This window comes from Ipomoea nil, unplaced genomic scaffold (assembly GCF_001879475.1).
Source record: "Ipomoea nil cultivar Tokyo-kokei standard unplaced genomic scaffold, Asagao_1.1 scaffold2159, whole genome shotgun sequence".
Classification (NCBI taxonomy): domain Eukaryota; kingdom Viridiplantae; phylum Streptophyta; class Magnoliopsida; order Solanales; family Convolvulaceae; genus Ipomoea; species Ipomoea nil.
In genome coordinates this window covers 4,924,125-4,937,624 of record NW_017618587.1, presented here as the reverse complement: position 1 = coordinate 4,937,624, position 13,500 = coordinate 4,924,125, and the positions used below count along the sequence as shown (strand labels likewise).

The 13,500-nt window shown below is 35.6% G+C and overlaps 2 protein-coding genes across 3 annotated transcripts; one reads left to right on the top strand and one right to left on the bottom strand.

Moving 5' to 3' along the window:
* The first annotated feature begins 274 nt into the window (after positions 1 to 274).
* LOC109149376 (auxin efflux carrier component 5-like) lies at positions 275 to 2,237 on the top strand. Its single transcript, XM_019297113.1, has 5 exons — positions 275 to 985; positions 1,086 to 1,171; positions 1,360 to 1,521; positions 1,690 to 1,762; positions 1,878 to 2,237. Exons 1-5 carry the CDS (start codon positions 288 to 290, stop codon positions 1,948 to 1,950), a joined length of 1,092 nt encoding a protein of 363 aa, XP_019152658.1. The 5' UTR covers positions 275 to 287; the 3' UTR covers positions 1,951 to 2,237.
* An 880-nt stretch (positions 2,238 to 3,117) lies between these two features.
* Positions 3,118 to 12,429, bottom strand: LOC109149374 (sodium/hydrogen exchanger 6-like). 2 transcript variants are annotated; one of them, XM_019297110.1, is made up of 22 exons: positions 11,963 to 12,424; positions 11,695 to 11,746; positions 11,490 to 11,549; positions 11,357 to 11,381; positions 11,163 to 11,248; positions 10,911 to 11,022; positions 10,518 to 10,580; positions 10,363 to 10,382; positions 10,185 to 10,282; positions 9,712 to 9,740; positions 8,060 to 8,091; positions 7,934 to 7,981; positions 7,784 to 7,844; positions 7,574 to 7,671; positions 7,403 to 7,478; positions 7,288 to 7,307; positions 6,982 to 7,079; positions 6,785 to 6,894; positions 5,364 to 5,462; positions 4,931 to 5,028; positions 4,748 to 4,827; positions 3,118 to 3,531 (listed from the first exon to the last, which is right to left on the bottom strand). In XM_019297110.1, exons 1-22 carry the CDS (start codon positions 12,150 to 12,152, stop codon positions 3,482 to 3,484), a joined length of 1,605 nt encoding a protein of 534 aa, XP_019152655.1. In that variant the 5' UTR covers positions 12,153 to 12,424; the 3' UTR covers positions 3,118 to 3,481. The 2 variants fall into 2 exon arrangements, 1 of the variants encoding a protein (XP_019152655.1); XR_002048953.1 differs by lacking the exons at positions 3,118 to 3,531; positions 4,748 to 4,827 and having other exon boundaries at positions 5,015 to 5,028; positions 6,971 to 7,079; positions 11,963 to 12,429.
* Positions 12,430 to 13,500: the final 1,071 nt, after the last annotated feature.

Below are 13,500 nucleotides of genomic sequence, written 5' to 3'. Positions count from 1 at the left end.
GTCAAGCTAGCACAGTGAATATTATAATAGAATATTGTAGGGAATAATATTATATTCCGTTTATAATATTATGCGTTTAATTAACTAGCTAGTTCCTCTCAGCATCACCACCCAATTCCTTCATAAATTTAATAGCTTAGAATAAGACATTTTATTGAATTATGGTTTCACGTACTGCATGCATGCATGCATGTATAAATAGGCTTCCAATATAATTATTTCTGTATACCAATATATCGATCTATACGTATAGAGAGAGAGAGAGAGAGTGTTCAGTGTTTTTGAGAATGATAGGGTGGGGAGATGTTTACAATGTGGTGGTGGCGGTGGTGCCGCTGTACGTGGCCTTACTTCTCGGCTACGCCTCCGTGAAGTGGTGGCGGATTTTCAGGACGGCGGAACAGTGCGACGCCGTCACCCGCTTCGTCAGCTACTTCACCCTCCCGCTCTTCACCTTCGAGTTCACCGTCCACGTGGACCCCTACGAGATGAACTACAAGTTCGCCGCCGCCGACGCCATCTCCAAGGCCATCATCGTCGCCGTCCTGGCTGTGTGGGCCCGGTTCTGCACCAAAGGCAGCTTCTGCTGGTCCATCACCGGCTTCTCTCTCTCCACCTTGACCAACGGCCTCGTCGTCGGCGTGCCGTTGATCAAGGCCATGTACGGGCCGCGGGCGGTGGATCTGGTGGTCCAGTCGTCGGTCATTCAGGCCGTCGTTTGGTTGACGCTCCTTTTGTTCGTCCTGGAGCTGAGGCAAACCAAGAACAACTTTAACTCCGCCGGCGAAGCGGCGGCGGTACAAAATGGCGGTGAAGATTTGGAGGGAAATAATAGGAAGGCGGCGGCGGCGGTTGTGGAGAGCAGTGATAGGGCGGCGCCTTCGTTTTGGCGGACGTCGATGAAGGCGGTTTGGTACAAGATGGCAATGAATCCTAACACTTATGGTTGCTTTGGTGGCATAATTTGGGCATTTATCTCTAAGAGGTATATAAATTAAATAATTAATAATCACATACTAATGAAAAATCAAATTAAATTTATTATTAAAAAAATCTATAACATTATTGAAATATGTAATATATAGGTGGCACTTTGAAATGCCAATCCTGATGGAAGGCTCCATACTCATCCTGTCAAAGGCCGGCACTGGCACCGCCATGTTTAGCATGGGTAAGTAACAATATAATATTATATTACACAATTATATATATATATATATATATATATATATATATATATATATATATATATATATATGTGCTCGTGTTTGTGCGCACACATATATACACATGCACATTATTATTATTATATATATAGGTGTATGTATTGATTATATATCTTTGTATGTATGTATGCAGGGCTGTTCATGGCATTGCAAGAGAAAGTGGTAGCATGTGGTGCGGGTGTGACGGCAATTGGGATGGCGTTGAAGTTCATAGCGGGGCCGGCGGCCATGGCTGTAGCTTCTATTGCAGTAGGTCTGCGTGGGGATATCTTAAGGGTTGCCATTATACAGGCAGGTTCCTTTTTTTCTTAATTTATTTTATATTCCGTGCATTCATGTATTAGCTTGTGTGCATTTTCAAAAGGTCTCACAGAAACAGACACTTGAATATATATATATATATGGAGGCACACGTGTATATATATGTAGTCTAATATATGGATGGATATAAATTTGCAGGCAGCGTTACCACAGTCCATTACCTCCTTCATATTTGCAGTAGAATACGGATTGCATGCAAATGTTCTTAGCACTGCGTGAGTATACTACTCTCTCTCTCTCTCTCTCTCCCATATATGTATATTGTGAATTGATGGATTGAGAAATAAGAAATGGCCTGGGGCGTTAAGTTGTTGCGTATTAATTTGACAGGGTTATATTGGGGATGATCGTGTCGCTGCCAGTATTAGTTGGGTACTATGCAATTTTGGAGTTTGTACAATAATGCTTGGGATGGATGAACTCATACTGGACCTGCTTGCTCATCATCGTCACTTTGAGTCATATGTAGAAACAATCACATTAGAATTTGTCACCCCCAAAAAAAAAAAACTGTTTTTAGTTTCATATACCTTGAGTCAGCTTAAATTCTGGATGAGGATTCCTTGTCTGAAAGCACATTAGAATTTGTACCTGAAACTTTTGTAATTTTCCCATATATGTGTAGCCATGAGATCAGAGGTGCTAATGCATGTACCCATACATATATGGCATATCACGCAAATTTTCTTAGCACTGCCTCAGTATTACGCGCACTGATTCATAGTTCATAAAGTGTCATGTCATAAAAACTTTTTTTTTTTTTTGAAAACATCATAAAAACATAATTTAAAGATTACTTTTGAATGTTTACAAAATAAAAATAGTGAAATGGGAAGACATATATAAGGTAAATTTAATTATTTTTCCAAAATTACAATTAAGCATTGCCTGTTTTAGGGATGCCAATATTAGTTGACTAGCATTTTGGGAGTTTCTACATTAATTGTTCTCTAGCAATTTTTAATTCCCTGATGGCGTTGTATTTAGGGTCATGTACACTTGAACCGAGCCCCTCCACTTAGCACTCAAAGATGAACCTTAACACATACGCTTAAGCCGAGCCTACTAATCATTGATTAATTTGATATACTCTTACACGTTCTCGCTTGAATGCATGGAGAACACGTAGCGTACATGCTCCATTAACCGTCAAGTGCATAGAAAACACATGACAATTATTGAGTGCATGGAGGACACGTGGCATACATACCCCGACCTTTCAGCATGTGTCCCATCCTCTCACCTACAAATACCCCGCCAGACGCTTGTGAATGAAATTTTGAGAGCGCTCTTTCTCTAAAATTCTTAGGAGCTCGAGAACCTCAGACTTTCCGTCGCACTAACCCTGTCATTTCCAATAATCACACGATGATTTTTCATTCCTTCTCTTTTTCCTCGATGTACTCTTCTCTGTTTTGATAAACTAATGAGTTTTATTTTTCTTTAAAAAAAAAAATAGACAGGAAGGTCAACAAAATTTTCTCAGACAAACGTACATATAGCTTTTGAAAATGATGGTTAAAAAAACTTTTGAAAATGATTGGTTGGAAAGATGTGTATAATGCTGTGGTGCCCATGTAAGTAGCATATATTACTAATCCAGCAACATCTCTGTATGGATGCGTCAAGAAAATACAGGGCAAGCTAAGCTAGTTCAACAGCACTTTAATAAAGCATCATTTACAAACAATATAATCCATCACCAAACCTAATTGTATAGATCCCACTACATACTTTTACTACATTACGTGTTATAACCCCTCTTTGCTCTGATGAATCAACACCTACAAGTATTTACCCCTTTTTATAAGAATTAAAATTCTGAACATGAACCATCACTGATCTCTCTTTCTCCTTTTTTTTTTTGGTACTTTATACAAAGTTGTTTCAATCTTTTGTTATGAGCGCGTCTGAGTTCTTGTCAGCTGAAAATTTTAGCTATGGCCGCTATATCTTGCTCTTCTGGAATTGCTTATCAGCTCCTCTGTAAAATAAAAGAAAACGTTTATTTAACCCAATCTTGGTGGACAAAGTAGAGCATGCAATCAACAGGGTAAAAACCAAATATAAGCTTTAAAAAATAACATGAAGAATAGGAGGGTAGATTGCATTTATCCGCCAAATGTTAAAATGGAGTATTAGTTCCCAAACTTCATACTCAAAAATATATACTTCGTAAATAACAAATGCGTGCTTGACACAATAATCCAACCTATATACTCAGGGTGGTCTACTACTTTGTAAATAACAAATGTGTGACACAACAATCCAACCTATATACTCAGTGTGGTCTACACCTTACACACTGCTGACCCATATTAGTGCAGTTAGTCAATTAAGGTGTAAATGTTTCCCTGTAAAATAAATTGACAAGATATTACATACTACAAAGGAATCCTCCTTCCTTCCTCCCCGACATTTTTTAACTACCATGTCAAAAGGTATTACTCTGTATAAGGATAATATTGGACAACTTACACAAGCACAACAAATATGACAACCAACAAGGACACAAAATATTATGGAGTTAATTCCATTTTTGGTCATAGATTTATAGGTGACAGTACACTTTTAGTCCTTTTTTATCAGAACATCCTCTTTTGGTCCTAGACTCCTAGTATTATTGTGACATGACCAATTTTGGTCCTCTATCAACAAAAATCTTTGAAATTTCGTTAAATAGGACATTTTGATCTTTTTAATACAAAGAGCATTGACATGTTATATTTTTTGTGTTTATTTTTATGACAAAATTCATAATAAAAGATCGAAATGCCCTTGTATTTAACAAAATTTCAACGATCTTTTTGATAGAGGACCAAAATTGGTCATGTCATAATAATACTAGGACCAAAAGGGGATTTCTAATAAAAAATGACTAAAAGTGAACTGCCACCTATAAATCTAGGACCAAAAATGGAATTAACTCAAATATTATGGAATATAATACAGGATAAAAAATATGAATTGGTAAATTCACAAGGAAAAAAAATATTATGGAACATGATACAGGATTAAAAATATGAAGAGAAGTGGTAAAATTCACGTGCATGGAATTTCAATTTAAAACAGGTATATATGTGAGATTAAAGCTGGTGAAATGGTGGAATTCACCAACAACGTGAAAACAAAAATCTTGAGAAACCAAAACAGGTAAATATAAACTTGAAACCATTCTAATAGAGTAATGAGCACTGTACCTTGTTCATCCTCATCACCATTTTGAGTTGTAAAGAATGGAGTTAGGTAGTTCCTATCTATTGCTGTAAATGATGACGTGCTGCAGTAATCATGGAAAAGTGTGCATCAAACAAAGACTGATAAACACACACACACACATCAGAAAAACAGGACTTTAAGTCCAAATCAAAATCATTTTCTACCTCTTGTGGAACTCTTTTAGTTTCATCTTGAACCTACTTCCAGATGATGACTCCTCGTCATAAGAAGGCGCAATATAACCATTACTTCCCTCTAATCTCTAAACCAGGAAATGAACAACAAAATAAATGAAAATATCCACTTTAAATATACTTGGATATTGCCAAGCTGACATATCTACACAGGGAGAGCAATGCTAATATGACAATTGACTACAGCAGAAATGTAAATTTGTTACTTATTTCAGAAAGCTCACAACCCAAGACAAATTTTGAAATAACAGAGTTAAACCCAGACTTGAAAAAAGAAGACCTAAATATCCAGTAATTGAAAACATGAAGGGAAACTCTTATGAGATTAGGGATACGACTAAATAATATAAAAATACTAGTAGCGTAAAAGGAAGAAATAAAAACTGTCTAGTGATGAGCATACTTCACCCAAGGTCCCCGTCCCCAAGGAGCTGTCATAATCATCACCCACAACATCTAAAGCTTCCAACATAGTACCTGTTGATCCACCAATAATCAAGACCTGCAAATTGAGAACATTATTAAAGAAATATAACTGTATTTTACTTAAGGGTCCGTTTGGAAAGCAGGAAAATGACTTCTGGAAAATGTTTTCTGGAAAATGAGTCATTTTCCTTTCCAGTGTTTGGTTGCATTCTGGAAAACTGTTTTTGTGTGTTTGGTTCATTTTCTGGAAAATGAGTAGAATTGTATAATTAAACATTTTAATTATTTTATTTCGAATATTACAACATGTATAATAATATATAATAATATAATAATATAATAATAATTTTAAATATAATAAAAAAACTAATAATATATCAAAAATATTATGGTGGTGGTGGTGGTGTAGTGGTAGTTGTGTTATTTGTTATATAATAATAATAATAATAATAATAATAATAATAATAATAATAATAATAATAATAATAATAATAATAATAATAATAATAATAATAATAATAATAATAATAATAATGGTGGTGGTATGGTGTTGATGATGTTGGTGGTGGTGTGATGTTGGTGTAAAAGTTTGAAAATGACTTCCCCTCAAAAAAAAGGGGAAGTCATTTTCCTCCAAAATGAGCCTATTTTCCAAAGTCAACGGAAAATGATTTCCGTTGACTTGATTTTCCAGGCACATCCAAACAATGGAAACTTGGAAAATGATTTCCAGAACTCATTTTCCAGGTTTCCAAACACACCCTAAAAGGATATTTTAGATAATAATGCTATGCATGCATGGGCACACGCGCACACACACATACATATTTGATTTGGATGGTTATTACTTTAATACTAAGACATTGTTGTAATTTCTACCAACAACAGATACAGATTGTAAATCTTGCTTCTATTTCCTGAGTGCAAGGGGTTAATGTGGCAAGAAGTAAATAAATATACATCCATCAATATTGACCAAGAAAAGAAAGTTCAAGGCAGTTAGTAAATTTAAGTATAATTTTGTAAACACAGGTTTTTTACCCTTTTTCTCCCCTCATCCTTGGCATAAGGCTGTCCAACAAGAAGACATACTATATGCTGGAAATCTTTAATGGGAAAAAGGTAAATTAAATTGACAATAAAAAAGTGCTCTTATTTATTCAGTCAGTGAAACCACCCCCTCCAGTATTCATCACATCATTGAGTATTACCCCAAACACAATTAACACACATCTTTTCTTGTGATTCTCAGCATATATTTACAAAGTTATTTGGAAGCAAGGCCTAATAGACATAGAATCTCCAAAACAAGTTTAAAGGTAACCATGAGAGAGAGAAAAGAGAGTGAGTACCCTGCCCTAAAGAAATAGGTCCATTGACCAAGGATCAAGAGGTTACCGTCAAAACAACAATTGCTGTGGTTGCAGTGAAAATTGTCTGACCATGCCCTTCGGGGAGATCATGAACTGACTGTAAAGCAAGGGCAAAAGCCATAGCCCCTCGAAGTCCTAATCATGCATCACTTCATCAGTGTAAGCAGTAATGGAAGTGCACAAAAGGAACATTCAGTCATTCAGTCAATACCTTAGACTTACCACTGTACCAGAGTGCTTTCTGATGTTTTGGTGGTATTTTTCGATTTGCAGGTCTTACCAAATTCACCAGATAAGCACAGCCAAACACATTTGCAGCCCTTCATAGAAAGTCAGAAAATTGATTAGTAATTCAACCTTAACTGCATCTAGTTATAATATCTTCATTGTCATTATTCAGGTAAAATATGACTACAAATTGTGCTAAATGAGAATATGACAAAATTTGAATCATGGGAAAATATAATTTAACTCGTAAACAATATAAGTTATCTAAATACTGAAGGAACATAGTTTTGCAAAATATACCTAGCAATTCCAATGAATAGCTGGAGCATTAAGAAAGTTAAGGAAATAAAACACACTTACAACATAATACTAAAAAGATCATCCAAAAACAAATGCAATGAAATATCAAGGATACAATTGAGAAGAAAATAAATCCAACATGTGTCCAACTATGTTGTTCCATTGCTATATCAAATCCCATATATATAAATCTGCAAGTTAAACAGAGCAAAAAGTGTCTAAATTAAAGTTGTATATAAAAGGAAATAACAAAAATCAAATGTCTAAAATAAGAACTGGTCCTTACACAAATGTCTCAGCCAAGGAAGATATCAGATGGAAAAATGAAGATACAAATCGCTGAGAACTGTCTGACAAATTTGAGTATGTATAGCGTTTCATTACCTAAGACAAAACAACAATTGATGCCTGAATCAGATTTCTTTATGGAAAATCCTTAACCAACTAAAAGATAATTAGAGAATAGAAAAAAAAAAAGTCGTAATCTCTGACTTACAATTCCAGTGAACAGTATAGACACAATGCCAGAAAGACCAAGACCTTCCGCCAACATGTAACTAAATGAAATTATGCACTATTAGGAACAAATGGTACAAATCAAAGCAGAAATTCATAGACTGAATGAAAGAGGTTAGAAGTAACTCACGAGAAATATGGGAAAAGGACAAACAGACAACACTCCAAGTTCTGAAGACTGCACATAGATTGAGAGACAATCATCACCCCTTCCAAATTAACCCAAATTTCAAATTGATAGGAGATATATGCTTACTTGTCAATATCCAATCCAGCATATTTGAAAAGGTATGAAAAGTTAAGGCTTCACAGTGCAGTTAAAAGCTACAAACTTAGCACAACTTTGGGATTTCTTTGCAGTGTATCAAACTGGACTTTCAAGAATAGAAATCAATAATAGTAAAAAACTAAGAAAAGAAACAATTTCTTCTTCTGTGAAATAATCAGGCAATTCTAAGCAAAGGCATGGAAAATTCATGTAATAAAAAAGCTTTGAGGCATCTTATGGTCCAAGATTAATGATGCTTTTGTGGATGAGGATTTGTAAATCTTGGGGGCCTTTTGGGGATAAGAATAACTTTTGTTTCTTAAGTTCATTTTCAGTTAGTTTGAACCTCTTTTCTTGTCATCTGATATAACTCCACCTTGCTACTGATACTCTTTCTGTGACAAAAAAGAGTAAAAAAGTAAAAGTAATCAACTAAAATGACTTGAAAATGTTTTCTTTGCTTTTTAATGGTTTTTTTTGTTTTGTTCAGAAATATACTAAGAACATAAAGAAATGTACTTCTATAGTTAGTCTATAAAGGAATGGGTCAGCTGGTAGAGAAGAGATTAAATGTCATGGGAGCACAGGATGGAGTATATGGGTACCAGGATGGATGGGGTGGGTGAAGAACACTAAGGTATGGAGGGATGATTACTGAAGATTAGATAAAAGTCAAAGTTATGTGTATATCTGGGTAGAATCAAAGATGTTGTGGAGGGATATGTAGTAGTCAGAGGAAGCAGTGGTGTACTTCAACAAAAGTGTGGATGGTTGGGTGGGATGAAACTGAGATGAATATGGAGTTGGCTAAAAGAAATAAGGTGGGGGTGGGGGGTTAGGTGAAAGTTAGGGGATGTGCAGTTAGAAAAGAGAGGAGCTGGTGGATTAGGTTGGGGTTAAGTGCAGTGGGATTAAGGTGCCATGAGAGCACAGGGTGGGGAGCAACGGACTGATACATGTACCGAATGCTCATACGGGAAAGTTTACTCCTTGGTCTGGAACCTGGGGCGTTGCTCCGATAAATCCTTTCTTTCTCGTCCAGTCAGGGGGGTGCGGACACACCTGCGCAGATTACAGGTGACAGTTACAAGAATGGCGGGGAAGTTAACAGTACCCGACGACATTCAGGGATGGATGTAGACCCATCGGGCAGTATGGATACTGGGATCAGTGGGGTATAGAGGAGGTACATGGATAATGGGTTCATTGGTTAATATACTTATAGTGATATGTATAATTTGAAAACAAAAACAGAAAAACAACTTTTTTTTTTAATTTTTGGAAACATGCAAATGTTTTTTAAAAAATAAAAAATAAAAAAATAAGAACATTACTTAACAGTGTTTGTGTTGCTACTTCACTGAACAACTCCTTTGTTTTGTAGTCAAAGAAAAGAAAAAAATATATATATTTTAGTTATGTTTAAGGGCTTGCAAGGAACAATTATCCCAGTGTGTAATTTGTACTACTAACTCATCCTTAGCACAACAAAGTTTCCTCTTTCTAAATGATAATTAGGAGAAGGATAGGGCATTTAGTATCCATCATCTTTTATCTCTTACCTCTGTTATCTACACAAAATTAGCTTTAAGTTTGTAACTTTGTATCTAAAAAGAACAACCATTAAGTCAAAAGGATATCAAAGCTGAAATGAATCCAACACCAACACCTGCAGCATCAGGACTATGCAGTTAGAAGACACAGAATAAAAGGCTTTCCTTTTGAAACTTTATTAGAAATACTCGAGTTTAGATAGTCAACTGCAACAGGATTATCAAAATGGCATTGCAGATAGAATAGTAGTCTTGTCTCATCAACAAAGTGCACACATTTTAATATAGTTGTTATGCCCCTTTATACATGAAATCACAGACATAAGGCATCCATTCTAACCCAAATTTCTGGAGTAATTTTGAATATATGAAGATACAAAATATTTGAGCAGGTAATGCTCCTAATATTACATCAATTTTCTTTCTATATTAATAAATTTGGATCCTGTCACCCCCCCCCCCCCCCACACTTAAAATATAAGTCCTTTGATAGGGAGAAAAAGAACCTGTTAAAGTCCTTTTCATGTCACTAAGAGAGTATGCAACTTGTCAAGACTGACCTGCTGACATTGATCCAAAAAATGTCTCTATAAATCGGACAGTGATCATAAAAAAGTTCTGTCCAGACGAGGTATTGCTTCTCACTAATGACATTGTCCTACAAAACAATAGAGTTTCCAAGACTTCATTGAATATCCACCATTAGTCTAATTAGAAAAGCATTTCGACTAAACTGACCTGTATAGAGAAATTGCCATCTTCCAGTTGTGCAACACAAAAAGATTTTTTAAAAAAGAAGAAGCTAATTAGCAAATAGAATTACCAAACTCCTCAAGGAACCTATTGTATAACTAAAACTAGAACATAATACAAGAAAGAAACAAAGAACTTACTGCATCATTTAAAACAGATTCACCAAACACCAATGCGTAAAGGTTGACATCTGTGCCAAGCTCCTGCAATATTTAAAGAAAGATAAATTACTCAAGATATAAAAAACAATATAATAATTAAAGAAGAAGAAGTTAAAACTCAATGGGTCAAATGGTTAACTTGATTGCAGGAAATTAGTTACATAAGGTGACAAGTGATATAATTATTAATCACAAACCACTACCATTTTCTTTTCTTCTTTTGTCACATGACTGCATACATGTAATCAATATCTATATCTATCTATCTACACACACCCAAAGAAATAGATCATAAGGCTCATTAACCCCAGACAATCATGTCAGAAGGACTACTTTACAGAAATTATCAATGAACGAGTGTAGAGCCGTAACCTGAAATATGGACAGAACAGTGACAGGATCGGTTGCTGATATAAGGGACCCAAACATCAGACACTCAAGAAAAGGAAGTTTGTACATGAGTAAAATCACTCCGCCAATGTAACTGCAGCCAAGTTCATTAAAAATAAACAAATTTCATTTTTAGAAGAAGAAAGGAAATGGAACAAGAATGAGCATAGAAATGTCAAATAATTCCAAAATGATGGTGGAAATTCAAAACAAAAATATCAGTGCTGTACTTACACCAAGACACCTGTAACCATTGAAGCAATAAATGTTCCGAATATGGCAAATGTCACAATTGCTCCAAAGTTTGAAAAGAACGGTTTCTGAAAATTGCATATATGTGAGATAATACAGTCACATCTTATATTATAAGATAAAATTAAAAGGCTCCATTTAAAGTACATTGACAAGTAAAATTTGTAAAAACTTACAGGAGACAAACTGAATCCTGACTGAGTAGCACCGAAAGTCAAGGAAACAACTTTTGCTAATCATTTTATCATTTAGAAAAAGAAACCAGAAAATATAAGGCTACTGCACAAACTAAATTCTCAATAAGGATATAATATGATAGGAGGCAACAGAAAGAGGAAGAAAAATTCCTCATGAAAGTTAAACCATGCCCTGTCATGACAAAGATTAAAGAAAAAAAAAAATCATCAGCTGAGACTCTGTGCTGGTTTATCATAAAAATGCAAATATATACATATATACATACACTCAAAATCGCATATGTACAGAGAAATAGCTAAGCAAATGAAAATTTTACCTAATGTTTGTTTCAGTATCTGAAATGTTAGCCAAGCCACCTACAATTAGACCTGCATTTCAATGAAAAGAGTATAAGAAGTATATAATCAGTACAGAATATTGCTTTATTTCTTACTAGTGGTACACTATCATCCACTGTCTCAAAGTAATTACTGATGCATACTCCGCAGTTCTGTACCGTGCAAACAAATAACTGTACCAACTAGAAGGCGAATTGAAGTGATTAAACAAACGCATAATCGATGAAGAGGGAACGGCAGTATTACCGATCAAAAGTGAGGCACTAGCTTCTGGTAGATAGTAGAACCGATGGCGGCGGAGGACGTGGCCGAGGATGAAGGAGAGAACGAGCATCATGATCTGCAGAAGGATTCCCACTCCGGCGGCTTGCTGTTCCTTCCCGGGGCTTCCCCGAGCATCCGAAGGGGAAATCTGGAGGAGCAGCTGCTCTTCCATTGCAAAATTCCGGCCCGGACCAACGGAAAAGAGACGATTTCCGGTGATGGGCCGATCTCTCAGAAAATGAGAAAAGAAAACCAACTACAACGCACTGATGGCTATGATCACGATCGTCACTGGACTCTTCTACTCTATCGAGGTCCAACCCTGGAGATGAAATTCCGGACGCCGACGGCGGTTCCCCGATTCCGGCAGGCGTATTTGTACCGCGAGGGTCAGATACCGTATTATTGTAGAAAGTCGGTTTTTCAACTTGTTTTTTAAATTTTAATTTTATTTTTACTAACTGTATTCTAATTTGTAAATTGTAAGTAGCAGTCAATGCCAAATTCGGTAGAAAATGCCCTATTAGTCTATTACCCTCCTTAGTTTCTCACCCAAAAGGCCAAAAAGTCATGACCTCATACTTTTCACTAGAGAAAAGTAATACTAGTAATAAATATAGAGTTAATACCCAAAATCGTCCTCAACTATAGTGGTTTTTCTCAATTTTGTCCTAAACAACTTTGGTGACCTAATATCGTCTCAGACTTTTGTGTTTCGCTCAATTTAATCCCAGACTTTTGTGGTTTTGCTCAATTTAGTCCCTCATTTGTTATTCAGTCCATTTAGTGTTAAATAAATAGACAATTCAGTAATTTTAATATTGGCATTTCTTTACTCATAGACATGTGAAGTGCGAAATCTCTTTTTTTTTTACGAATTACTCCCAGAATTACTCCTAAAACTGCGAATATAAAATTTGATTTGCAGGTCCGGGAGTAATTCTGGGTGTAATTCGTACAAGAAAGAGGAATTTCGCACTTCACAAGTTGAAAGTAAAGAGAGATCAATATTGACATTACTGAATTGTCACTTTATTTAACACCAATTTGACGGAGTAACAAATGGAGGACTAAATTGAGCGAAACACAAAAGTCTGGGACGATATTAGGTCATCAAAGTTGTTTAGGACGAAATTGAGAAAAATCATTATAGTCGAGGACGATTTTGGGTATTAACTCAATAAATATATTCTGTAATTATGACATGCCAGTTTTTAGGCTATTGCCGTCTTTATTTTTTCTTTTTCTTATTTTAATATAATCAGATTTTAAATTATGAGAAAAAATTGTAATTACTATTGGATAAGGTGGATCTAGAAAAGGCATACGATAGACTATCTTGGAGCTTTATCAAAGACACATTACATGATATTGGCTTCAAACAATCTTGGATTACAAACATTATGCAATGCATCTCTACAACGCGACTTGCTGTACTATGGAATGGAATCCAAACTGACTGGTTTACCCCTGAAAGGGGAATTAGACAAGGAGACCCCATCTCCCCCCTTTTGTTTGTT

Bases quoted from the DNA above. Each gene is read 5' to 3' on its own strand.
- LOC109149376 (XM_019297113.1), top strand. From the start codon at position 288: ATGATAGGGTGGGGAGATGTTTACAATGTGGTGGTGGCGGTGGTGCCG. The intron at 986-1,085 runs GTATATAAATTA...TGTAATATATAG, and splicing joins TGGGCATTTATCTCTAAGAG to GTGGCACTTTGAAATGCCAA. The intron at 1,763-1,877 runs GTGAGTATACTA...TTAATTTGACAG, and splicing joins GCAAATGTTCTTAGCACTGC to GGTTATATTGGGGATGATCG.
- LOC109149374 (XM_019297110.1), bottom strand. From the start codon at position 12,152: ATGGAAGAGCAGCTGCTCCTCCAGATTTCCCCTTCGGATGCTCGGGGA. The intron at 5,463-6,784 runs GTAACCTCTTGA...CTCAATTTGCAG, and splicing joins CAGCAATTGTTGTTTTGACG to GTCTTGATTATTGGTGGATC. The intron at 3,532-4,747 runs GTACAGTGCTCA...TTTATTTTACAG, and splicing joins TGGTGATGAGGATGAACAAG to AGGAGCTGATAAGCAATTCC.